The 26793-nt window shown below is 47.1% G+C and overlaps 1 protein-coding gene across 1 annotated transcript; it reads right to left on the reverse strand.

The window, feature by feature from the left end:
- Positions 1-982: 982 nt before the first annotated feature.
- On the reverse strand, positions 983-25334 carry bcl2a (BCL2 apoptosis regulator a). The gene is made up of 2 exons (XM_084703725.1): positions 24004-25334; positions 983-2297 (listed from the first exon to the last, which is right to left on the reverse strand). The coding sequence occupies exons 1-2, from the start codon at positions 24547-24549 to the stop codon at positions 2163-2165; spliced, it is 681 nt and encodes a 226-aa protein (XP_084559851.1). The 5' UTR covers positions 24550-25334; the 3' UTR covers positions 983-2162.
- Positions 25335-26793: the final 1459 nt, after the last annotated feature.

The following is a 26793-nucleotide window of genomic DNA, read 5'->3' on the forward strand; positions in this document are numbered from 1 at the left end:
CACCAATTACCGAGCACCGATCCACACAACTCCAAACCACCACGGGCCTGTAGCCTAACTAGCCAGCTAACTGCCAGCTATAAACACCTCGCATGCTTTCATTCACATGATTTAAAATTCTCCTTCTTCTCTTTCTTGACTAGCTCTTCATGCATTGAGACAGCGATTTGTAATGCAAAAGGAGGGAGAGAGAATCAGATAAATGCAAATGATAGAGTCAAAAGAGGAGATAATTATATAAAACATATACACAATATGTATGACGGTGGACATTCCCCCGGAGGTCATTTTTACCAGCTTGATCGTCACAGTTAGTTTCTCTTCAGTATCATTCTCTTAATCATCATCATCATCACCACCACCACCACCACCACCACCATCATCATCATCATCATGACTCCTCTCGCTCAGGGTATTACATCTATCCTGAGACTTCATTAAATAGTAATAAAATACCTGTAGTATGTTATATGAATAAGATACTAGATGAAGACATTATGAGAAAAATTATCCATATCATGACTGTGTTCTATTGGCTCTATTGAATTAATATTTTGATCTCAAAGCTATAGTCATATACACAGCTAAAGCCATTTCCTATAGGATTCATTACACCCCTTTGTTATCAGGCACTGAAGAGAAGGAGAAAAGACAGATAGTTCAAAGGGGGCTTAACGATGCGATGTGTCGGTCGTGATAAGAGACAAGGCTGCCAACCACCAGTTTCTGTCGAGTGCTTCTTTGTGCGTTCAGGTTTAATAGTCTCGTCACATAGCTTCAAACACACACAACTGTCTACATAGTCAAGAAAGCATAGAATTAAGAATGGTTGGAGCATCTATCCCGTTGTACCCAACGTTCTGATTCTAGAACTCACCTGAGTCCCCACCCCAACCTACCAACACATCTGTCCTTCTACCTGGTTTAATGTTCGGGTTAAACATGCCTAACCAGGATTGGAAACAGAAACATAACAAAGGTGCAGGAGTCAGAAGACAAAGCTTTAATGAAGAACAATCAGAACATCAGCTGGACTATGGGATAGGAGTGTGTGTGTGTGTGTGTGTCTTTTCTTCTACATACAATCTTCTCTGTGAAGAAGTTTATCTGTCCTTCCTCTAAAGAGCATGCTCCAGAATCATGCAACATCATCACGTTCATCATCACCGCCTACTGAAGCCCAGCACAACCTCATATCCTCTAATACGTGGAGTGATTGCTCTGGTTTGCATTCTGGAGGGGCGTGGTCTAGAATTTGTGGGCGATTCTATTAGGTCCATCCTGTATGCCCCGGCAAGCTTATTCAAGCACAGATAAGGTATTAGAAAGGATATTGTTGGTTTGATCTGTAATCAGCTGGTTGGCCTGACACAACAGTTAAGTATTGGAGCAATGTCAATATGACATGTTACTATGGTAACAATGTTACAGAATCATGCTGGAAAAAGTTTAAAAGAAAAGTACAGTAAAAACAGAGAAAAAAAGATCTATAACCAAAGATCAGTTGCTTCATATTAGCATTCTGAGAGAAAAACAATGTTCAAATTCTCTTTTCAGCTTCAAAGCTTTAACAAAACTTCATGCTACATGTAAGAGTCCAAAGGTTTCTTAGCATAAGTTTATGATTATAATTTTTTTTCATTTTTTTTTTCAAGAGTAATTTAGGTTGCAAAAATGCTGTGAAGTGTATAATAGAAGTTACAGCCTACTGTATGTATCCATTATGGTGTCATCTGTGAGAGTAAAATGTTTTAAGTCTTCTGTGTCTGTTAGTCTGCTGCTTTTTTTCTTTCCCTTCATCCATTTCTCTCTCCCTCCATTCTCAGAAAGGAGGTGTAGTTCCGTTCTGGAGAATAGCATGCTCTTCTGGTAGTTCCATAAGAGACTCAGGGCAGACTCTTTTAGAAGGCTGGGTCTGGCGCTGGTCTGGGTCTAGCGCTGGTTTGGGGCCATGTTTGGATCTGGGAGTGGGTCTGGAACTGGGTAGGTGACTAGAGCTCGAGGTGGAACTGGGACTGAAGATCTTATAAAGGTCCTGTTGGCCTCTCTGTGGGTGCAGAGCAGGTGAGATACCTGGAGTAGAGGTCCTTCAAGTGCCTCCATCCCCCACCCTCCCACAACCACCACCACCACACACCTTCTAGGAGTTCTGTGTCGCTGGATCACTTCTGTGTGAACAGGGCTCCAAGGGTGACCCCCGCAGCCCCCAGTGCTGCCAGCCCAAACACGGTCCTCAGGTAGGGCCAGGACTGGAACCCAGAGTCCCTCTGCTGACCATAGAGCTCCACAAACGCATCCTGAGAAAGAGACAGATATAGATGGAGGGAGAGATAGAAAGAGGAGGGGAAACAGAAGGGGATTAAAGGGGGAGAGACAGAGAGAAGGAGAAAAAGAAAAGGAGAAAGAGAGATGGGTTAAAATCAGTGGAATCAAGAGCGCCCCCCCCCTTACAACAGGGTGAGATAACAATATGACAAAAACGAAGGCACAGAGCTTCAGGTCTCACAGCTTGCCTCTCAGCATGGAAGCTTTCAGCTTCATGCCTCCCACACACATTCACATACATGCGTGCGGCTCTGTTTTGCATATAGCTGTATAACAAGTCCAAAAAATGATCCCTTCCCACTCCTCAAAGAATAACATAGTGGTCCCATGCACATTTGGTGTGTGTGTGTGTGTGTGTACATCTCTCGTCTCTTCTCTGTGAGTGTGTGTGTTCAGCCTACTACACAAATGTGTCCAGCGGACCAGCAAAAAGGAAATTTAAGGTTATTTCCACTGTGTGTGTGTGTGTTTGTGTGTGTGTGTGTGTGTTTGGGGAACAGAGTGTGACGGCAATATGATAAGAAGGGGGAGATACCTAACCCTCTCTTTCTCGTTCTCTCACTCTCACACACACACTTTACAAATTCTATCAACTCTGCTTTATAACATAAACTGTGTATTAGGTCTCATTAACACATACAGTGAGCTGATGCAATATCATCTAACTCCCAACTCTAATTCCCCAGTTTACAGATCAGCTACGCCCTCCAGCACTAAAACACCTCCAGCGTTTACACTCTCAGATGAATGTTTCGGTTTGTTTGTGACTGCAAACCGTGTTGTGGTGTGTGTGTGTCTCTATGTATGTCTGTGCCACCCTTTCCTAACCCCTTGTGACTAGTGTTGTAGTCAAGTCAGGCCTGGGTGGTATTGCTGGCTGTGTGTTCACTATTACAGTATTAAAGTTGGCACTGCCAAGCTATATGCTCAGCCTAACCCCCCGGGCAGGCAGACAGACAGACAGACAGACACACACACACACTCTCTTTGACACAGTATTACCCTAAATTACCCTATCTGAGGGTTAGAGTGGAATAGTAGGGGATAATGTGCTGGGTTATCATTACTCTATATCATACCAGACACACATACACACACACACACACACACATACAAATTGTGTGGAGTTCAAGGACGTGGTGAGAGAAGAGATGGATGAAGGTAAAGCTGGAGAGAGAGCGGTACATAAAGCAGATAAGAGAGATGGAGAAGGAATGACAGGTGGAGTGAAAACAGAGAGAAGGAGGCAAGATGGAGAGAAGCAAGGAGAATAGGGATGTAGAGGTAAGACGTTTAAACTTTTCATTCTGGTCTGAGTGATGAGACTTGATGCACATTCCCAAGAGCTGTCCTTCTCTCTCTTCCGCACTTCCACTGACTTTCATCTTATTTACTCCTCTGTCACTGAGAGTAAACATGCTATAGATCAGGTAATGTCTGACATTCCTGGATCAATAGATACCACAAACACACATACTAAACGAGATAACAATGATGATTCATTTCACGAAAGATGATTCATGCAAAGGGCTTCGTAATGATTCTTCGGAATGATCACCAAAATTATTCCAAGAATGGGTCATGAGGTGTTTCCAGAAAGCATCAGCCCCTCAAGAAGCCACATCTTTCTCATTGACAACATATTAATATGGAGATTGGAGATGTTTGGGTGTTGAGATGGAAGAACAAATTACATTTAGTTTGTCCTTGGTTGATGGGTTATGTTGGTGAATGAGTCTGTACTGTTAAGGAATAACAGAATACCAAGAACACTGTTATCCCAGCAAGAACAGAGTGATACCAATGTTAGCTACATTTGCAACTCTCTGGGATTGCTAAAATAGCTTAAGCTAACTTGTTAGCAAAGTAGCTTTAGGCTAAGTGGTGACAGGCCCTCCAGCATGTTGACAAGTGGGGCTAATGGCTAACCGTGTGTCTGTTTGCTTTCTGCTCTGCAAACATCCCCAGACATAGGAGCTTCCGCTGTGTGTTTCAACAGCCTGGTTCTGTTTGTTGACTTCTGTTTGTCCTCAGCCAATGCAGCTAATGGAACTTTGAGAACAGAACAGGTTGAACAGAAATGATGGTTAAATGATGAGCAGCAGATTTTCCAATTCTGTTGTGGAAAAAAACAAGAACGGTTAGATTATATGAACTAGGGAAGGAATGGTAGGTCCCCGTCACCACTGTATCTTAACGTTTCACCATGTAAAAAAGAGGATATGTGTCTTCAGTCTCGTAGACGGTTCAGTCTGGGAGTACCACAGGAGGTAAAAGGCCTGAAGCCAAACCCACAAGAGGACCAGTAGCAACTGTGGTGGAGGCCACACAACATACACCTGGTTAAAGTATAAATAATGGTGATATTTTAGGAAAGTCCTGGGGGGGGGGATTGATGTAGTTAAACAGCCTGCTTGCTTACACATTTGCTCTCTCCCGTACTCGCTTGCAGATCTCTAAATTAACTGATTTTGTGAATGGCCTGTTGTCCATGCAGTGATTGGGTAGATGGTTGAGTCCCAGCCTTATAAGGTCAGTGACAGTTGGCACCACACTCGGTCGGTGTCAGATGGTTAGTAACATCACTTCCTCATGTTTCCTAGGAGACCACGATGGGCACTCGGCCAAGACATGACCTAACTAGAATGGAGACCAGAGATCTCGTTACAGCAAAGGGGTGACTGGCACACACACACAAACACGTACACACACACACACACACACACAAAGTGAAACCTCTGGTGCTCTGTTACATCCCCCTACCCACAATCCTTTCATCCCAGTGTGAGGCTTCCTACTTCAGGTAGCAGGGGGCTTTACCATGAAAGAAAGGAACATGAAAACTAGCTTGGGGGGAGAGAGGGTGACATTTGACCCTGTGGTTTAAAGCATCCTAATACTATAATAGTTGTTGGTTGATCTCCTGACTGCTGGTGGACAAGATCAGTGGTTTCTCTCTCTCCCTTGAGCATCCTCCATTAACAGCATTATTTATGTATCTCTTGATTTCTCGTTCCCTATCTCTATCTTTCCATTTCTCTCTCTTATTTCTCGATCGCATTGCAATACCCCCCCCCCCCCTCTCCAACTCTCTCTCCGCCCCTCTCTTCTCCTTTCCCTTCGTCCCTTTCTTTCTGGGTACCCTCCAGTCTGCTAACAGGCCTGCCGGCACTGCCATCCTCAGACATCGTTTCATCATGCAATTAGGGACAGTCTCTACGGCAACGATATAGAGAGGAAAAAGAAATGTGTAATGTCTGAAATGCAGAGATCAGCGTTTATATTAACGTTATAGAGATGATCATTTACAGATACGAGCGTTTATATGAACGTCACACGGAGATGTGCGTTTAGGAACCTTAGCCTTTAATGTTGACGTGGTTTCCTCAGGGAGCTGAAACTAACACATCTCTCTCTCTCTCCCCACTCTTTTCTTTTCTCCCCCCCACCGTCTCTCTCCTCTCCCCCCCCCCCCTCGTGTCTGTTCTCTCCAGGCTGTGGGAGGCAGACAGCAGGAGCTACACGAAGCAAACACCCAGACCCCCCTGGCTCCTCAGATCAAAGATGAAACACACACACAACACACGCAAACTGGTGCTCTATAATTTCCTAATATGTTTTTGTGGTATTGCTGATTGTTGACCATGGGGAAGACAGGCCCCTGTAGACATGTAGACACGGGTGTGACAATCCGTACACAGCAGGGGTTGTCCACCATTGCCTTAATGAGAGGATCTATGCACACACACACACACAGACAGACACACACACACAGACACACACACACACACACACACAGACACACACACCCTCTGTTGAAGAGGACAAGTAGGGAGAGTCCCTGTCACTGTGGTTAGCAGGAAGTTCCATCCTAATAACTGAGCCTACGCAGGTCAGGGAAAGGCCAGTCAAGTCAGCTTTCCCTTCTGGTATCCTCAACATCTCCTACACAATCTGACACTACAACTGTGACTGTGCCATAGATCATCTGATAATCTTAACTCGGACATGGCTGGATGAGGACAGTGCCGATAGTGACCTATAAACTGGATGAGGACATAACTGGTGGCATATAGACTGGATAATCCCTGCAGGCTGAAGAGGGAGGATGGAGCTCATGGACGTCTAGTGTATAGTCTGATGATGATGTTGGAAGGCCTGTGGGACAACCATACTGCTCATCGTGGGACAGACGTCCCTGTGTCAAAAGTCCCACGTGTCAACTCAGCCACAAGTTTCTACCCAGGTGTGTCTGAGAGAGGTACTGTGAGCCCAAATGATGCAGACACTGTTATACTATCCCTACACATCATTAAATGTCAGCTGAGTACCCTAGAGGCTATGGCACACACACACACACACACACACACATTCACTCACAAACAGACTAGTGGTAGGGTGGTTGAGAAGTAGGAACTGATGTTTTCCTTCTGGCATTGACATCCGTTTTGCTTTCTCTTCTCAGCTAGGAAAGAGGCCCCTTGACTACAAAGGCCTGTGTTTGTGAGTGTTTTTTGTGTAAAGATGTCTTTGTGTCAAAGAGAGTATCAGTATATGTGTGTGTCTTTCCATGTGTGAGAGAGTGTGTGTATGTGTGTGTGTGTGTAACTGGGGTCAGAGAGTGATAATACCAGCCTGTGCCAGCTGCCTTCTACTAGGCCTGGAGGATCCACACAGGCACAGTGGGACTGAACCATTTTCTAAATGACATCATGCGGTCAAATAAGATTACCCAGCCTCTACCACAGAAACATGAAGGAGAAGAGAGGATATAGAGAGAGAGGATAGAGGAGAGAGAGAAAGAAAGAAAGAAAGAAAGAAAGAGAGGAGTGTCAGACAATGAGAGTTGATGACACAAAGTGAGCGAGAGAGATTGAGAGAGAGAGAACAGGTTAAAGAGACAGAATGAAAGAGGGATGGATGATGGTTCCCTCTTCTCCTTGTTGACCAAAAGGTGACCTGAGGGGATTTCCCAGATAAATACTTCCCTTATTTGCCAGACAGGGACTCTTATCACAATCTCATTCAAATTGGCGGTTATCCCCTTAACATCAGTAATCTCTCAATTCACCTACCTCATGAAACTCTTATCAGATTGGTGGTAGTCTGCTTTAACAGTTGAACAATCCTGAGAAGTGCAAGGCTGGTCATTTGAATTACATTTGAACAAACAAAACAACCATTGTGCTGTGGTTTTTGTGCTTGGTACAAGGTAAACTTACAATCTGAAAATAACTTGAGTGTGTGTGTTCATGCGGCTCTCTCTTGTGTAGTAAGTATATCTCTTCCACATTCCATCTCTGCTGTTTGTTCGTTCAGTCAATCTCTGTTCTGTTCTGGGAAGGTTAGCATATCGGCTTTCTGTGTGTGAGTGTGTGTGTTTGTGTGCAAAGGATAGTCACAATATCATGGTGGTTGTTTGAAGTTGGAGCCACAGCCTGTGGCAGCCATGGAAGGCAGGTTCAACCAGCTGTAGACTGAGAGGCCACATGATTTGATCTTTCTGGATGAGGGGCAGGCAGACACCTCCGCTACACCATGAAAGACGAGCTGCTGTCTGCATCCCTCCAGAGGTGGGTTAAACACTCCGAGACCCACTCCAACTCTGAGAGCGCTTGCTCTAGACTGCCAGAGTTGGGTCAAAAAGTGCCTGAAATCCTCTCAGAATATTTTATCGTTTGCTCTAGTCTGTCTGGAGGCTAGCAAAGGTTAGGGTTTCACTCCAATACAGTCCAGAAAATCATTTTAGAAATAGCTGGAACGTACACAAAGACTGATACGTTCATCTCACAGTTTGCACATTTGTGGTCTCCCCCATCAGCTTCTTTGTACTGGGTAGACTAAATCAAACCCACCCTGAGTATCTGTCAGTAGGTGCAGGCAGTGTTTTCCCTGGCAGGTGGGCTTGTCCTCAGACTAGCTTCCTCTCCCTCTCCTTCAGCCCTATGAAACCTGAGCACCAGGCTGCCTTTTATGACCCAGTTCAACGATTCAATTATTTAATATCCGGTGTTGTGTATTGATCTCTCCTTCCTGCTGTCTTTGCTCTCCTGTTACCATCTACAGGCTTATGACAGCTGTAGTACGAGCTGGAATCAGAAATATGAATTACAATCTTGCTTTTTATTACTCAATGTGAGAGAAATCCAGAAATCCTTGAGTCATCGAGGGCCACGTTTACCTGGACCAGCTGCTCCTCTGCCAGGGGCTGTGACAGCCAGGCCGTTCGGCCACTCAGCCCAGCCACACCTGATAACTAGCAACAGCTCTGGTGCATTATTCATCATAACCAGGTCTGCTGTAAATACACCCCCCCCCCTTCCACCATCACCGGCCTGATCATTAAATATGCATGTGGCCGGGGGGATTAGGGTGGTGTTACGTGTAATACATCACCCTGTCATATCTGACTCCCCCTGGGTATAGACTTCCTGTTAGGGAGAGAATGCACTTCCTGATCTGAGCATGAATAATCCATCACCGTGGCGACCCCCAGCTGGAGACGGAGGAGGGGTTGGGGGGTGATGATGGGTCCATTTGTCTGGACCAAGGGCAGGCTAGGGGGGGGGGGGTAACTGGGCAGTGTGCACTGTAACTGGGCAGTCTGCAGTTTTATCAAAGGGTCGATGGCTGTTTGACTAATTTGTTGAATGACTGACTGTTTGACCGAGTGACTGAGTCCTTTGACTGCATGACATGTTTGCATGCTAAAGTTAAGCCAGTTGAGTGATTAGGGAAGTGGCCGTTCTACTTTGGATGTAAATATAAGCAATTTAAGAACAGCTATGCTAATCTTAATATAAACGGGCATGCTTCTGTGTTTATAAATATAACACTGCAATGGGGGTGGGGGGGGTGGGGGTGGGGGGGTGGGGGTGACAGGAGAGACAGGGGAGAAGGCAAAAAGTTAATAGAGACGAGAGGAGTTGGAAGAGGGGAGGGAGGGGTGACGCCAGCTGTCATTAACTGGCACAGTGAGTCACTGTTGATGCCAGTCAGTGGATGGGGAGCAGCCTGTTGATGGTAAGCTCTGCTATTTCTGCCCTCTTTCAGGAATACCATCAGTTACTGGCAGGCTGACCCCTGTGGCTAAGAGGATGGCAATGATGAAGATGATGGACTGACTGACAAGCTGGCCTCCCATGCCAGACACCACTCCCTGGCTATGGGTATGATAAGTGATGATGATGATGATGATAATGAGGATGATAAAGTGTGATGAGAATAACTCCACTAACCTTGCTGCGCTAGCCAATGAGAGAGAGGGGCCGTGGCTAGCCACATCAAGGCTACTGCTCCATTTATGCATGCTGTCACCGTGCTGCCACAGGCTACGGTTAAAAGCATCACCTAAATGGCATATATTATGGTCCTTCTCCATTGATCCAAACGATAACCCTGACCTTGAGTGAGGGTCGGAGGACGGAGGCGGTAGGACACGTCAGATCTTCACACGAGAGAGCACCTTTTAATCTAATGGACTGCCTTCAGTGATTACTGTCACTGAAGGGCCGCCGCCGCCTAGCTGGAGTCATATTGTGACATGCAGATGCTCTTGGTGGGGATGGAGAGCGATGATGGTGTGCTCGCTCGAGCATGGCACCGCTGGTCCAACATGACACGTTCTGCGCACATATTTAGGAACACGTGCAACACACACACACACACACGGATGGACAAAACAGCAGCAGCTGGTAGCCTGTTCATGACACACTATCTCCGGTATGATATTTCCCACCTCGCTCACACACACACTCACACACGCGCACAGGACAAATGCAGTGATAAAGATCATACAGTGGGGTATTCATGGGCTGTAGTCTAACATGCTGGTGGCAGTGGTCATCCTGGGTGTGGGATGGTGTGTGGAGGAAGAAGAGGATTGTTCCACGTTATATGGAGCATGAGTGATGAGTGTGTGATTTCTGGGCAGAGGGCAGATTTTGCATCCAATAAGAACAGCTCTGGACCATGAAAAAGAGACAACAGCCTTTTTTCAATGCTAGGAACAACAGGCAAGGCCTTCAGCTCTCTCTCTCTCTGAGGAGGAGCAGATGACTCAGAAGAAAGAGAGCCAGATAACACTGGCCATTGTCTCACCAAAGACAGAAAATAAACAGACTCAACCTTTCGGCACATGTCGGTTCTGTACATTTGGATCAAAGGGTCTCCAGTGCTATGGATCAGTGATGGAAAGCCAGTATATGGATGTATGGGCATTAAGAACCACGATCCTTCAGAAACCGTGTCAGGATAATCCATTACCTCGGCTCAATATCACAACAGCGCAGACCGGCGCTGTGTAGAGGGGTGCGGGGGGATAGCTGGAGGAGAGAAGAGGGGGTGGCAGGGAGTAGGCGACAGACAGAAGATCCATGACTCTGTATCCGCAGGGCCAGACGGCGTCGTTGCAGCCATGTTGCACTGTGTTACTCCATGAGATGTTCCAGCCAAAACGACCAGGGGGCGGGGGTCACAGGGGGCGGGGTCCCAGACACGCCGGGTCCCCTGTCTCTAACACTGCGACCCCCCGCTGGTTGCCCTCCCTGTGGACACCTAACACAACAAGGACAGGATCAGGGACAACCCTGCTTCATGCTAGGGAACGAACAGGATACTTAGTTCTTCAGAACCTCCCATGGTTAGGGTTGGTAAACACGGAAGTGACTACGCCCTTATAATCAAAACTCTATGGAACTGCCGGTGCTAGCAGAGCAGAGACGACACAGATGATCATTTGGATAGGCTTTCACTCTGAGGTTACACCTAGCGATGGAAGTCTGCTTCATTATAAGAAAAGACATCTCTTTGTGAAACGGTAACTCTCAGGATCACAGACACCTCTCTCTCTCTCTCTCTCTCTCTCTCTCTCTCTCTCGTGGAAGGATGGTGGACGGATGGTGGACGGATGGTGGACGGATTATGGAAGGATGATGGAGGGATGGTGGAAGGATGATGGAGGGATGGTGGAAGGATGATGGAGGGATGGTGGAAGGATTATGGAAGGATGATGGAGGGATGGTGGAAGGCAGGAAACAGCGCTGGGATCCTCCCCCCCACCTTCAGCCTGACATCTCCTGGGGCTTCTGATTGGTCTTTCATCTCGGCTAAATGTCACTCAGCTGTGTTTTGTGGAAACCTCCACCCCTCCTCCTTCCCCTCTCTCCCTCAGTTCCAAGAATGGAGATAGCAGCTGGGTGAACCACTACCGGCCTTCTAAGAGTTAGGGCCCACACATACAGACCCATACACACACACACACAAGATAGACACACAAACACACACAGACAAGACACACACACATATTAAAACACTATATTTAGCCAACCCATGAAGTCCCTCACTCTCTCTTAAGGAAACACAGCAATGTGTGTAAGTGTGTGTGTGTTTTAAGTCTTCAAGAAGAATCTGTTTGCATGAGACTTTATAACTGCTTCCAGGCAGATATACACCTGATGTGTTCTACAGTACTTGTACAGAACTGACCATCAGTGTTCTGATTAAGGTGTTTTCTCCAATATTTTCTGTGGGCTCACGAAGTTGGAGTAATTCTGAAGAAACTTTTCACACACACCACATGCAGGCACATCTACAGAAAACATACACGCACACAGCTCAGCTGATGGTAGTTTGAAGCAGGAAACTGAACATGAAAGATTACCTGGAAAGCGTTTTCTAGGTAGTAAGACATATCACACACACCACACAAAGACAACACACAGAAATACATACACACAATTCTAAATAAATACCTGCCTAAACTGGGCTAACCCACAGAACCGACAGAGAGGAGAATAGAAAAAGAAAGAAAAAGTGATGTGCTCCTCTGGTTTCCTGTATCTTTGTGGTGTTCTGAGGCTGAAGGTCTTACACTATGCAGGTATGAATAGTGTTCTCTGAAGCTGAAGGTCTTACACTATGCAGGTATGAATAGTGTTCTCTGAAGCTGAAGGTCTTACACTATTCAGGTATGAATAGTGTTCTCTGAGGCTGAAGGTCGTACACTATGCAGGTATGAAGTGTTCTCTGAGGCTGAAGGTCGTACACTATGCAGGTATGAAGTGTTCTCTGAGGCTGAAGGTCGTACACTATGCAGGTATGAAGAGTGTTCTCTGAGGCTGAAGGTCTTACACTATGCAGGTATGAAGTGTTCTCTGAGGCTGAAGGTCGTACACTATGCAGGTATGAAGAGTGTTCTCTGAGGCTGAAGGTCGTACACTATGCAGGTATGAAGTGTTCTTTGTGAGCTGAGATGAAGCTGTGGAGCACGGTGGAGAATCAAAGCCTCAACTCAGTTTGGAGATGAAAAACAAAAGCTGGAACCTGTCAAACAGAAGTTCCCTTTGAGATTCAAACCCTGATTATTACCTGTTATCCATGAACAAGCCCGAAATACGGAATACAGTCCATCCATTTAATTATATGAATTAGAATGTTTGTTGTTGTTCTTGTACGCATTGTCAAATACTTAATTTGGATTACAACATGGATTAAAAATAACCCAGTACAAAGTCGGGCCTAATCCAATCATTGATTCTGGATTGAGAGACTGAACATCACAACATGGCAGAACTACTCATTACAAAACTAAGCAGCTTCGACATTTCCAGGTTGTGAACCAACTCTTTGTTATTTAAATTCGTTTCGATTGTCTTGATGGAATAAAGCAAGATTTGCCATGGCAGCAAAATACCCCACAAGGGGAAATTGTGATTGACGTGTCGTCAAGTCTATAACCCACAGTCACACAATCTGAGATATCATCATGCTTAAGAAGGGAAAAAGTTGAAACAGACCAAACCTCACACACACACACATATATATATATACACACATGTTCCAAAACAGGTTTTGTTGATCCCTCCCCCTTCAAGGGCTTGAAATACTCACAAAAACACACAATCCCAGAGAGAGCTCATGACTCAGCTGATGCAAATGAGGGGACCGTCCCTGTCATCATGTGCTGTGAGGCCACATGAGCTGTGACAGTATGTTCTGTGCTAATGCACTGTATGTGTGTGTGCTGGTAATTAACATATTTGGAATTCACCTATTTACATAATATATCACAAATGTTTCCAAATACACAAAATAGTGAACTGATTTGTTGTGATGAGAAAGTTGTCCTGTTTATCTGATGACCATGTGTACGGTGGACATTGTAGCAGGTTGTCCTCAAACAGCAACCAAGTATGGGAGGAATGTGGCCCTCAGACATTCCACTGTGGGCCTCGACCGTTTCTGTGGTGAAGACACATTCCATGTGACCTCACATATCCTTCTCTCAAGGGACCAGAACGTTCTCACGCCCGTCACACACGTAAACACACACATGCAGCTACAGGGAAGACTATTACGTAAGGCCCAGACCCCTGACAACAGAAAGAGCTCTCTCTCTCTCTCTCTCTCTCTCTCTCTCTCTCTCTCTCTCTCTCTCTCTCTCTCTCTCTCTCTCTCTCTCTCTCTCTCTCTCTCTCTCTCTCTCTCTCTCTCTCTCTCTCTCTCTCTCTCTCTCTCTCTCTCTCTCTCTCTCACACACCACACACACACCACACACACACCACACACACACCACACACACACCACACACACATTAATGTATGTCCGGGTTTCATCATCCTCGTGAAGCTAAAAGCCCAGACTGCTCTGGTCTGGCACATCACATTTCTATTTATATACATTGTTGTTGGGGGGGAACATCAAGGATTATATAAAAGGCTTTTACTGTGTCATGGGGGAGGGGTGCTCGTGACAGTGCGAGACAGAACTGTTACATTACACACACACATACACACACACACACACACACAAGCGCACACACAGAGCTTTCCACCCTGCATCTCAGCTCTGCATGCCGCGGTCCTCAGGGCCTGACTCAGGAGGCTCCAGGGACACGCTCACGCTGGAGACAAGCAGCCCTGGCTGGAGACAAGCAGCCCTGGCTGGAGACAAGCAGCCCTGGCTGGAGACAAGCAGCCCTGGCCCTGGCTCCCCTCCCAGACTGTCACTAGGCACTTCCCTGACGCACCCTTCTTTACACCTCCGTCCTTGGTAATGATGACAATAGTGGGACATCCCTAAATGACAGGGACACCCCAATGACCTGATAATATGGAGATCTCTGTGTCAGGGAGACTGGGTGGCTGACAGGCTGACAACTGGCAGACTGGCTGGCTGACAACTGGCTGGGAGCAGCTTTACAGGGGAAGTCCACTTCCTTCCGACGAGCATAGCCGACATAGCAGAAGGAATTACAACATACTCCCACACACACTTTTCTAACCTCATCCCCACACACATAGACACACACTTTCCAACACACACACCCACGCCATACTGCTCCCCCGCACACGGCTGTTGGAGGTTAAGTTCAGTCACTTCCTGCTATTCTTTTGAGGTTTCACATTCTAGTGGGGATAGGAGAGAGAGAGAGAGGAGAGAAAGAGAGTAGGCTACGCTGTGTACGTTGTGGGTGGTGACCATGTGAATAAAAGTGAAAAAAATATCAACCTAGTTTGACCCAAGGAATTGAGAGAAAGAGAGAGAGAGAGAGAGAGAGGAATTGAGAGAGAGAGAGAGAGAGAGAGAGAGAGAGAGAGAGAGAGAGAGAGAGAGAGAGAGAGAGAGAGAGAGAGAGAGAGAGAGAGCAACAGAGACAGAGAGAGAGAGACACACAGAGAGAGACAGAGACAGAGAGAGATAGAAGGAAAGGAAACATTTTTGGAGAGTTAGCTCATTGTTGGTGACGGGGGTGTTTCTTTGGGTGGGGGGCTGTCCCATAACTCTCTGCTCCACCAGCCTGTAATCACATCTGAATGGTTGGAGTCCTCCACCCCCTCCCTCCTTACTTCCTCCAACACCCACACAGCACAGCCCACCCTGCCTCCCCCTTTCCTTCCCTCTCCGCCCACGCCTTTCTCCCCCTCTCCTCTGCCTGTAACTACAAACTAGGAGAGTTCAATGACTTGTTTTTCCCCCTCTCTCACTTTACATCTCTCTCTCTACCTCCCCATCTCTTTACCTTTCTCTATATCTAGAGATATCTTCTTTCTATATCTACACCTTTGAAAACAATCTCTTTCTGCTCCTCCTCTTCATCTTATACATCTACATCTAACATGTACCCCTCTCTCTGTCTTTGTTTTTCCCTCTCTGTCTGTCTTCATCCTGTTCTCTCTCTTCCTCTAATCTCTGCCTCTCCCATCAGCTGGTCTTGGTGAGTGTGTGTTCAGAGCAGCAGAGGAATGAGAGGAATGCATTCATGTTCTGATGTGGGAGTCAGACAATTCTGCTTTGTGTCCAGTCTAAGTTACGTAGCTACAGTACAGAGGGAGAGAGAGACTTGTAGTTTTTTGTCGATTTTGTAGTTCTCTTTAATTCAGCGGGGCCGGGGAATACCGAGATGTTGGGGACTTTCAGGTTAGGTAAGTATTTGGGCCTGAGAGAGCGAGCGAGAGCGAGCGAGAGAATATCCCCAGTACCACTGAAGTTCTCTCGCTCCTCCGCTCTGACTATGAAGGGGAGTTTTCCTCTTTGCATTTGATTTGCATAAGCGTCAAAACACAACTCGGGGTCGGTGTCCTGATATTTGTCTTTGTTTTGGGTTTTTAAATCTCTCAAAACTTTCGTTCCAAAACAGGAAACCATTTCAGGTCGCTGTCAAAGGCCACGGCGACCTTTCCACACACGGAGGGCTCAGGCCTCAAGGTGGTACACCATGACTCAAACATCAGGTCCTGCTTGCAGTCCGAATGTACAGAGGTGTTTCATCAGTAACGGGTGGTCTGTCAGCCCTGGGGGTGTGTGTGTGTGTGAATGTGTAACCGCGTGTGTTTTGTGGGGTACCAAATATTGTCAAGTTACAGTGTCTCACACATTTGCACACACACACACATTTCTATGAGCTTCTAAAGCATTATCTAAAGCCACCCCAGGGACAGCTCCAGCCTTGAGGACAGTTGAGACGTGCGTGTGTGCATGTGTCTGTATCACAGAGCCCATGGATCAAAGAACCTTCCTTAAAAGGGCCACAAAATGAAATATAAAGAAACAAATGCTATTCGGAGAAAAAGAGAGAGAATACAAGCGATAGATACAAAAAGAGCGTGTGAGAGAGAGAGTGAGAGTGAGAAAGAGAGAACATGAGAAACAAAGTCTAGAGTGCAGAGGAGACATGACTGGGGGGGTGGAGGGGAAAGAAAGCGAGAGAGTTAGACAGAAGAGACAGAAGGATGGAATGAGAGAGTGATGGAAAGAGTGTGTTGCTATGCGTCTCGCCCCAGCCCTCCCTCACCCCTCTCCTCCCCAGTCTCCCCCTGGTAGCAGGGCATCCCTGTGGGTTCCAGAATGCTAAATCACCCATCTGCCATTTACCCACCCCCTGCCCTGTGTGTGTGTGTGTCTGTGTGTATGTGTCTGACAGAAGTAGCTCATATCACTGCGGTATGTAATTTTGCACGTCGTTATATTTGTGTGTGTTTGCATTTGTGACGGTGTGATGATGGGTGTATATGTGACAAACAGACAGCATTGTAAATATTCTAGAGTGTATCTGCTGCGGTGTTATCAACAACATCAATAGTTGTAAGCATCTTAAGTAGTGTGTGTGTGTGTGTGTGTGTGTGTGTGTGTGTGTGCGCGTCCCCACAGGGTGATTTACTACAGATCTCTATAGAACAGCTGGTCCACTACATGTATCCTCTCTAGATGGATGGCTGTATGGCTAACTGACTGACTGACTCACTAGCTAACCGACTGTTTCATTAGCCGGTAATAGCTTAAAGCAACAGTGTATGTTAAACACATATAGTCATTTAATAGCAGTATTGGACAAGATCTGTGGTATATATGCACATGCGTGTAAATGTGTGCGTGAGTGTGTATGCGTGTGTATGTGTCTATGAGAATATGAGAAGGTTGGTCCCATACATTGGAATGTGACATCTCTTTCATCTTCCCTCATCTCTCAGGTACGACTCCTCCCTCTCCCTCCCCCTTCCCTACCCCCCCCCCCCCACACACACACATCAAATCCCCTCAGCCCTCATCAAAGCTGAGCACTGAGCTGAGGGGAGGGAGGGGTGAGGGAGGGAGGGCGCTGTTTGGTTGGAGCTTGTTATCAGCAGCACCTGCTCTGTTGAAGGTTCACATGGCCGGTCCTGATGCAGCCACAAGATCTTAAACCACAATCTTACCTCTCTCTCTCCCTCCTTTTCTCCCTCTCTCCCTCCAGTCCTTTGTCTTTCCCTCCATTCCTCTCTATTTCCCTTCCATCCACTGTCCCTCCTGTTACATCTCCCTCTTGTCCTCTCTCCCTCCCTCCTTTTCTCTGCGTCTCTCTCTCCTGTCTTCTCTCCCTCACTCCTGACCTCTCTCTTCCTCCTTTCCGCTCTCTCTTCCTCCAGTCCTCTCTCCCTCCCTGTCCTTTTTCTCTCCCTCCCTCCTGTTTCTGTCTTTCCCTTACTACACACTTTTGTGTGTGTGTTGTATATTGTTGTTGTGTATGAGTATGTGTGTATGTGTGCATGAATGCAGGTATATGCTGCATGTGCGGGTGTCCATTCAAGGGAGTGTTCAAACCCACGTGCAAAGTTTACGGTGTGTGATATGTTTGTGTCTGTGTACTACGACGGCTGCTATCCCTGCCTCTTGTGTTGTTTCAATAATCTCTGACAACAATGTTCAGCCATCGTATGATACAGGAAAATCTTCCACATCCCCATTGGGTGTTTCTGTGAGTGTTGTACTTGGGTGTACCCAGAGACAGTATTGAAAGTTAATATGCTAAGCCCCTGTGCTACAGTGCTACGTAGCTACAATATGCTAACAGCTACGCTAACAGCTACGCCGACACTAATAAGCTGTTTCCCTCCCTGGAAACCACCCCTGGTGTTAGTGCCTCGGCTAAGGTGCTACATAATGCTAACAGCTACGCTAACAGCTACACAGCGCTAATGAGCGGTTCACCCGCCCCAGTCAGACGGTGTGTTTAAAGCTAACAGGAGAAGACTGCCTCCCTCGTTAGTTACTCATGAATAATGGATCCTACATCAGAGCAGCTAAAATACATAATTATCGCTCGACTTATCGCTGCTTTGATTCTGCTCCATATACCAGAAAAATGTGTGTGTGGTGGTGGTGGGGGGGGGGGGGGGGTTCTAAACTACACCATATCTCTGGTATTACCAAGGAATTAGCATTCTGTAGAAGTAGGGACTGAGACTGGAGGCTGCAGACTCCGATGCTAGATGTGCCCAGACTGTGATTTGACTTATGCATGTGTCTGTGAAGTGCAGTGTGTTCCTTGCGGAAGGTTGGGGCTTGGCAGGGTATGGGTCGGTGAGGGAAGGGAGAGGCTGCAAATCGGATTCCCTCGAGCCAAACGCAAAATGTTGAAATAGCGGAAGAGGAAACTGATAGGTTGGCCCCTGGATATAACAACACTCTAGAGAGGGGGGGGGGGGGAGAATAAGAGAAAGGAGGGAAGAGGGAGAGAGAAAGAGAGAGAAAGAGCACGATGTTCCTGCCAGTATAGTATGAAAGGGGGCTATTCATATCCTCTCAGTAAACACCCAGGATGCAGTTGGAGTGTTCCCTTCTTGGTCTGGCCGTCACCGGGACGATAAGCCCGGAGGTGGCAGGGCAAGCTGAGGAGCAGATGGTGCAGGGTAGAAGCCAAGCCCTGCTCCACCCTCCACACCCACTAACCCCAGCCAGGGGCACTGGAGATGGGATGGAAGGGGACAGGGTAGGGGGGTCAGGGATGGGTTTCCACCTGGCACCACAACGGGACTGCACCCGACTACATCAAGTCTCTCCTTCAGCCTTACACCCCCACCCGCCACCTACGGTCGTCTTCTGACAACCGTCTGGTGGTCCCACCGCTCAAGAGCGCCCGGTCCCAACACAAGCTTTTCTCCTGTCTGGCCCCCCAATGGTGGAATGAACTCCCCACCTTCATCAGAGACACTGTCTCCCCACCTTCAAGAAAAGGATAAAGCCGCACTTGTTCCGGGAGTACAACAGTACTTCGGAATGATTTGCTGGAGCTGATGCTAGTTTCCTCCAGGATCACAATGACTCTTTTTGAGAGACTTGTTGCTCTTGTTGGTTAGTTGTAACGAGTTTAAATTCTTGTACTCGCTGTGAAATATTTTACTGTTGATTGCTTTTCTACAGGTAAACTCTTGCACTTTTTGAGGTTCATGTTCTTTAATTGTAACTTGTTTAACTACATGCTCTTATGGTTCTTCCCTTTGAAAATGTATGCCTCATGTTTTGGCTGCCCGCGATGTTTGGGGCTATCTTGTTGTTATGATCAGTGACCTATGCACTTTTGTAAAGCTCTCTTGGAAGTCGCTTTGGATAAAAGCATCTGCTAAATGAATAAATGTAAATCATGAGGAGAGGAGTGAGAAGGAAATTCAGAGGATTGGAGAGGGCAGGAGAAGAGAGGGCAGGAGAAGAGATACAAATAAATTGGAGGAGAAAGGAGAGTAAATGAGGAGAGGAGTGTAGAATAAAGGAGAGAAGAGGACAGGCGAGGAGAGATGAGAAGAGAAAATGAGTGGTAGAAACAGAGATGGAGGGTTTAAGAGCTTTAAAGGAACCAAGCCATCCTAGCCTGCTCTCAGACTAAACCCAATAACCCCCCAACATGCCCACGCTTTCTCCCACACACCAGACAGGAGAGAGGGACAGAGAGGGGGGCGGGGGTGGAGATACAGTATGACTGAGCAGGTGTTTGTGTACTTTTGAATGCTTAAGCATGTTTCTTGTGCCTCTATGTTTTGGCATAGGCCTACAGGCGCCTATTCGACTCGAGAGTGTGTGTGCTCAAGCGCATGAATTCAGCTTTAAATCTGTTGTGATGCCAGTCTGCCTTCTTTTTATGTACGTGTCCTTTTGTCAGGCCGCCCGTCTGGTGGATCGTTGTATTTGTTTATGTTTCTCTACAGTACGTGTGTGCGAGTGTGTGTGTGTGTATGTGTGTGTGTACGTACGTGTGTATGTGTGTGTGGCGTCTCCGTCTGTGTTCTCTCTAAGCGTCAGTAGTGGATTTACAGTGAGGGGTTTCTGCTTGCCAACTTCCAGGGCTGACAATCAGGGAGTGGGTGGTTCAAGCAGCCCTGTGTATATGTGTGTGTGTAAATGTTAAGTCTGTGTGTGTGTGTGTGTGAGCGTAAAATGGGATGTTTATTTTTTTACAAAACAAAATCGGATTTTCCTTTGTGCGTTTGACAGACACTTTGCATGTAAGAGCTGTGTAAAAGCCCCTCTTTAACAGAGGTGAGCGAGCTGTGTCTCCTGGTCTCTCCCCTCTCTCTCCTGGTCTCTCCTGGTCTCTCCCTGCTTTATCCTGTCTCTCACTTCTCTCTCCTGGTCTCTCCTGGTCTCTCCCTGCTTTATCCTGTCTTTCACTTCTCTCTCCTGGTCTCTCCGTTCTCTCTCCGGGTCTCTCCCTGCTTTATCCTGTCTCTCACTTCTCTCTCACTTCTCTCTCCTGGTCTCTTCCCCTAGTCTCTCCCTGATTTACCCTGTCTCTCACTTCTCTCTCCTGGTGTCTCCCTTTTCTCTCCTGGTCTCTCCTTGTCTGCCCTGGTCTTCTCTGTCTCTGGTCTCTCTGCATGTCTCCCACTCTCCCCTAGTCTCTTCCCTCCTCCCTGGTGTGACGGAAATCTGAGAATCGATATACCCACAGTTAAAATGTCTTTGTATACATATATTGAATAAATATTTCTGCAGAAAGGACCAGACACAGTACATATGGTAGTCTGTCAGTATTTGATGAAGAACATAGGCAGGTTAGACTAAAACAACAACCTCTGTAGCCACCTGCACACAACATGCTCTTGTTCATAGTATCAGCACAAAACTGGTCTCTCCCTGATCTCCCCCTCGTCTAGCCAGGCATCGGACACTCTACACTGAGGTTTACTGACTCAACACAGACACGCACATGCACACACACACACACACACACACTGAAGACTTGCGTGACTCCCTAATTCTCTAATGAGGACACGTCAGCAGCAGCAGCAGCAGCAGCAGCAGACAGGCGAGCCCAGAGGAACATGAGGAACACGTCTGAGTCACACAGAGCTAGGCGGAGCCGCTCCGTGACAGCAGAGGATGGACCAGACACCTGCTCTACAGAGCAGGACGCTACTCCCCCTGCACATCACAATCATCTCCGCCACATCTACACCCTCAGACCTGGGCAAATTCCTCTCGGCTGCTTTATGATTGTGCCGGTAGTGAAGATGATGACGATGAGAGGAGGGGGTTAGGGTCATCAGGCTGTACTGTGTTGCTGTGTGTTTGTGTCTCACTGTCCTTCCATCACTCCCTGCTCTCTGGTTGTGTATTTAAATCATAGGTTGCTGACTTTCACTCTCACTCTCTCTTTCTCTGCTCTTTGTGCCTGAGGTGGGCTCATGTTGGTAATGCAACAGCTGCAGGGCGCACCCACAAACACGCACACACAGACACACACACACACACAAACACAGGCCTCGTTTGAAGTCATTATTCTGATTGTGAGAAAAGATCCCCTCAGTCCCTCTGGTGTTTATCTCAGGGGGGATTTCACCAACCGCCCTGCGTGTCAGGTTCTCATCTCTTGTTCTCTCTGTCTAACACACACATACCTGAGTCAGGTTCTTCACCTTCTCTTGAACCTCGCCCTCAGAAAGGTTAGGTATGCCTTAGAGTGTCCTCACCCGAGACACACGTTGTGTGCGTGTGTGTGTGTGTATGGCATGGAATGACTGGATACGGTACCTGAATTTAAGTCCCAGAGCAGTGAGACAGTGTTCATAAAGAGAAGTCATAAAGAGACAGGAGGCAACAGGCAAATCAACATAGATAAGACAGAGGCATATCAAGTTGAACAGAATAATGTTTTAAGATGAAACAGAAATCATAGAAACCCCCTTGCAAACATGCAAGTAAATACCGTACATCAAAGGGAACAGCAAAGTTTGACATCCAAGGCCTAGAAAATGTCATAACTCTGACAGTTAATTGGAGCCAAATAGTAGCTCTCCTGTTGTGATGCAAATTGCCTCTGCCATATAAAACAACATAGATTGTGGACACACACACAACCACGCACACACACAACCACACAGAGAGAACGGTCACACAGCAACATCAAGAAGGACTCCGAGTTTATAATGAGAGGACTGCTCTGTGGTTGGTCATACTAAATTCCCTGGACATCTGTCCTCAAGCCTCCCCCTCTCTCTTTCTCCCCTCTCTCTCTTTATCCCTTTCTCAATAAAGTTCTTTCCTCTCCTTTTCCAGTCTTGTCTAGTTAAGGGAACAGAACAGAGGACTGAACCAAGCTGAACTGAGAGCTATAGTCCAGCCGCCACCACTATCCCTCCCCCACCCCCACCCCCGGCTTTAAGACAGGCTAATTATCCTGCTGGTTTTATCCTAGGATTAATGAATATCCTTTTATGGGGCCTATGGGTTATCGGTGTAGCTTCATAGCAAACCCAGTCAACCAAACATGTATTTATACAGTTTATCTATCTCTATATCTATCTCTGTATCTATCGGTCTGTCTCTGTCTATCAATTTTTCATTCTACCATTCTCTATAATGTCTCACTACGAGAAGAGAGTATGAAAGCCATGTACTGGCAGTCCTGCTCCATTTGGGTCCCTGAATTATTCAAAGCCGACTGCTTCATGGAGACGAAGGGGAGCCACACAGATGGAGGTGGACTGAGTTTACCTCCGCGACCCCAAACAGCCAGCCAATACAGCAACCTCAACAGTCAGCCAAAACAGCAACCTCAAGAGTCAGCCAATACAGCAACCTCAACAGTCAGCCAATACAGCAACCTCAACAGCCAGCCAATACAGCAACCTCAACAGTCAACCAATACAGCAACCTCAACAGCCAGCCAATACAGCAACCTCAACAGTCAGCCAATACAGCAACCTCAACAGTCAGCCAATACAGCAACCTCAACAGTCAACCAATACAGCAACCTCAACAGTCAGCCAATACAGCAACCTCAACAGTCAGCCAATACAGCAACCTCAACAGTCAGCCCAAACAGCCGCAGGGCTGAGCCCTTCAGAGTGGAGAGCAATATGCTCTCTGTGAGCAGGTAGTAAACCCGGGTCCAAATGGGGAAATACTGTTCATTCATTCACATAAAAATGGCCTTGGCATCGTACCAACTTCCCTTTAAGATAATAGGCTGAATCTCAATACTCTGCAGTGTTTCCTGCCCTGGTTTCCTCCTCTTCTGCTCTAACATGACAGAGGCAGACAGAGGAAGGCAGGTGTGTGTGTGTGTTTGTGTAACAGACGTCAGAGTGGGGGAAATGTCCGGCAGGTGCACACACATTTAGTGATTAGCCTAAAAGGTTATGGCTATTTTTTTTATCTACAGAGACAAAAAGCAGTGTGTGTGTGTGTGTGTGTGTGTGTGTGTGTGTATGTGTGTGTGTGTGTGTGTGTGTGTAATAGAGAAAGACAGGAAAAATGGTGCAGGTGTTTGTGAGACAGGTGTGTGTCTGGGGCAGGTGTGTGTGTCAGAGAGTAATCTGAATTTAAGGCAGCTGCTGGTTTGACAGCAGAAACAGCCTAAAGCAAACTGATGAGCATGTGCGATGTAAGCCAAAGGCCAGTTATATAAGTTAACGGACTCCTTACCCAACCCCCGTTCTCTTGGATCCACGCCTGCAGGGGACCATTCAAATACTCCGTCATCCAGCGCGCGATGTTGTCCACCTGCGACGTCATCTCCCGGTTGACGCTCTCTACGCACATAGTCCCGCCGAACTCAAAAAAGGCCACAATCCGCCCCCAGTTGACCCCGTCTCGGAACAGTTCCTCGCTCACAGCGACGAATCTTGGCTCAGCAGTGCTTGGTGTAAAGTGTAGTTGCCCGGACATCTCCGCAAAGTCCCGCTGGTACATCCTCTCGATCTCGTCCCCCGCCTCGCGCAACACTCGGTGCAGCCTGTCGCGAGGGTCCGGTTCCGGGATACGGTTTGGAAACGGTGGGGAATTGTCTTCTTCATCGGTGAGGACTGGCCGCGGCCGCCGCGAGAACGCAGCAGGGGCGTCTTCAAAGTCGTTAACGGGAGGAGAGATGTCCTCTGACTGGCGATCCCACACATATCCCTTCTTAAGCAGCTTGTGGTGGATATAGATCTCTACAATACTGCGGCTGTCGTATGAGTTCTCGTTTGCCATTACGATATGATACGGTGCACCAACAATCCTGACAGGAAATGTAATTCAATAACTAATTTTCTAAAGATCATACTCAACTCCGTGGCACCGGCAGATCAGAGACATCGGAGCCCAACATTGTAACCAGCTACACGTGTATATAGATGTCCCAGCACAGAAAGTAAAAGTAGCGCACCTCAACCCAAATTGTACAACATTCACCTGTGACTGAAATCAAGAAAATGCCATGTTATCATTGATAACGCTGTCCCCACACATGCACTTTGCGTTCCATGCACGCTCCAAACGTACAGTTGGGTTTGCAGTGTGTAAGCTCTGCAGTCTGCAGAGAGCGCCCGTGTGAACGAATCTATTGCCCAACGTCTGTCTGTTGCATATGTACGCCCCTTTTGGAATCCATTGGAAGAGTCACAACTTTCACATTTCCATTTGACTGATCCTCCTTCTCATGAGAGCGTCCAAACCAGCCGCCGTTCCAAATATAATGTAGGCTATCCTCAACAGCTTCAAAATTAGTCGCTGTGTTGAGTCCACAATGATATATGTGTGTGGCTATAATAATTCCACTGGCCTTTACACAGTCCCAGAGAAGACGGAAGAGAGAGAGAGACGTTACTAGAGACCGCCAGCCAGGTAAAAAATAAAAAGCGCTTGATCACGCGAACGCGCGGTTGAAGACGAGAGCAGAAACGCGTACTTCCAGAACAAGTCTCCAGCGGTAAAATAGCGTACTTTACTTGAACATTTCTACAACAGCTGCCAAGGTTGCACATAGGCTGCAATGCGAGCTCGGTCCATATCGCCGCGCTGTACCTCCTCGTGGGAGGCGCTTCCGTGGCCTGTCATTCCATTCAAGCTTTTCTGGTCAGGGGGCAGGGCATATGGCTACAGAGCCACATCATACTCAATGCATCCTAGTAGGACATCCTTATGCCAGGGATATAAGCAAGCTCAGGCTAGTGATCATGCCGTTACATTTTGTAATACTGTGTCAGACAAACTAAAGTACATGTTACTAAAAGGACATTAGATAGATGAATGGCAGTGTTTAAAAGTAATTGAGGTGGTTAAGAGGTGGGTACACATGAGGAGTGGCTTTTTACTTTGTATACCTCCGTACATTACTGCTCTAAAGGACAGTTCTGTCAGATAGCGTGAGCTAACAAGTAGACTGGGAAATACAGCTGTCTCAGGGAGAAGCAGGCATGAGGAGATTTCCCACATTCTTGCATTTCTGTGGGATCGGAGTAGTCCTGGGGGGAGGGTGTGTGTGTGTGTGTGTGGGGGGGGGGTGTCTCTAATCATGTGGGGTTCCCAGTAGTCTCAGGGGGTCTCTGTTCCTGGAGGCCCCTACAGTCTCAGCTACACCTAAAACAATAGGGCTGTCCCTGTTTGGCTGGCAGTTAGTTTTAATAGGTCACCAACAGAAGAACTGCTCCTTGAAGTGACGCAGAGAGCTGGGAGGAAGGGGAGGGAGGGTGTGTGTGTGTGTTCATGTGTGTTCGTGTGTGAGAAAAAAAGAGAGCACAAGAGAAATGCTGTGTGTGTGTTTCAGTGTGCGTACCCAATGTGGATGCCTCCGTGTGTGTGTGTCTTTGTGTCTGTCTGGGTGTGCATGTTTCTGGGTTTCTGGGTGTGTGTCGGTTATTGTACGTGTATGTGTGTGTGTGTGTGCGTGCATGTGTGTAAGACAATGTTGTTCCAATTGTTCATTCAAGTGGGTGCATGGTATGCAGGGGTGGAATGTGACCAGAGAGTCCAGTGAAGCCAAGATAGTGGACTGAAATAGAGCGGAACTATATTCACACACACACACACACACACACACACACACACACACACACACACACACACACACACACACACACACACACACACACACACACACACACAGATGATAGTTCTCTATGTTAAATAGTAAGGTTAAAGCAGTAACTGAAAAAAAGAGCCAGCATCAGTGTCCAATGGCGTACTGTGTTCACCTCTTTGGGCAGTTGGTGGTGGGATAGTTAAGCTCAGTCTGCCCTCTAGAGTACAAATATCCTAGTGCAGTGGTCATGTCGCCAAAGCTGCCTTGCAGCTAGAGTGTGCGGCGTGTGTGTGAGAAGATGCAAACTAGGGCGTGCGAGTAGAATGTCTAACTCGAACAATGGATTGTACTACAAACGTTTCCTGGTCTACTCCACGGTCTACTCTGTTGTGGCCACCTTGACAAGGGCATAGCTGTATTCTATATGAGTGTCT

Source organism: Hypomesus nipponensis, chromosome 8 (genome assembly GCF_054491055.1).
Source record: "Hypomesus nipponensis isolate SF chromosome 8, ASM5449105v1, whole genome shotgun sequence".
NCBI lineage: Eukaryota > Metazoa > Chordata > Actinopteri > Osmeriformes > Osmeridae > Hypomesus > Hypomesus nipponensis.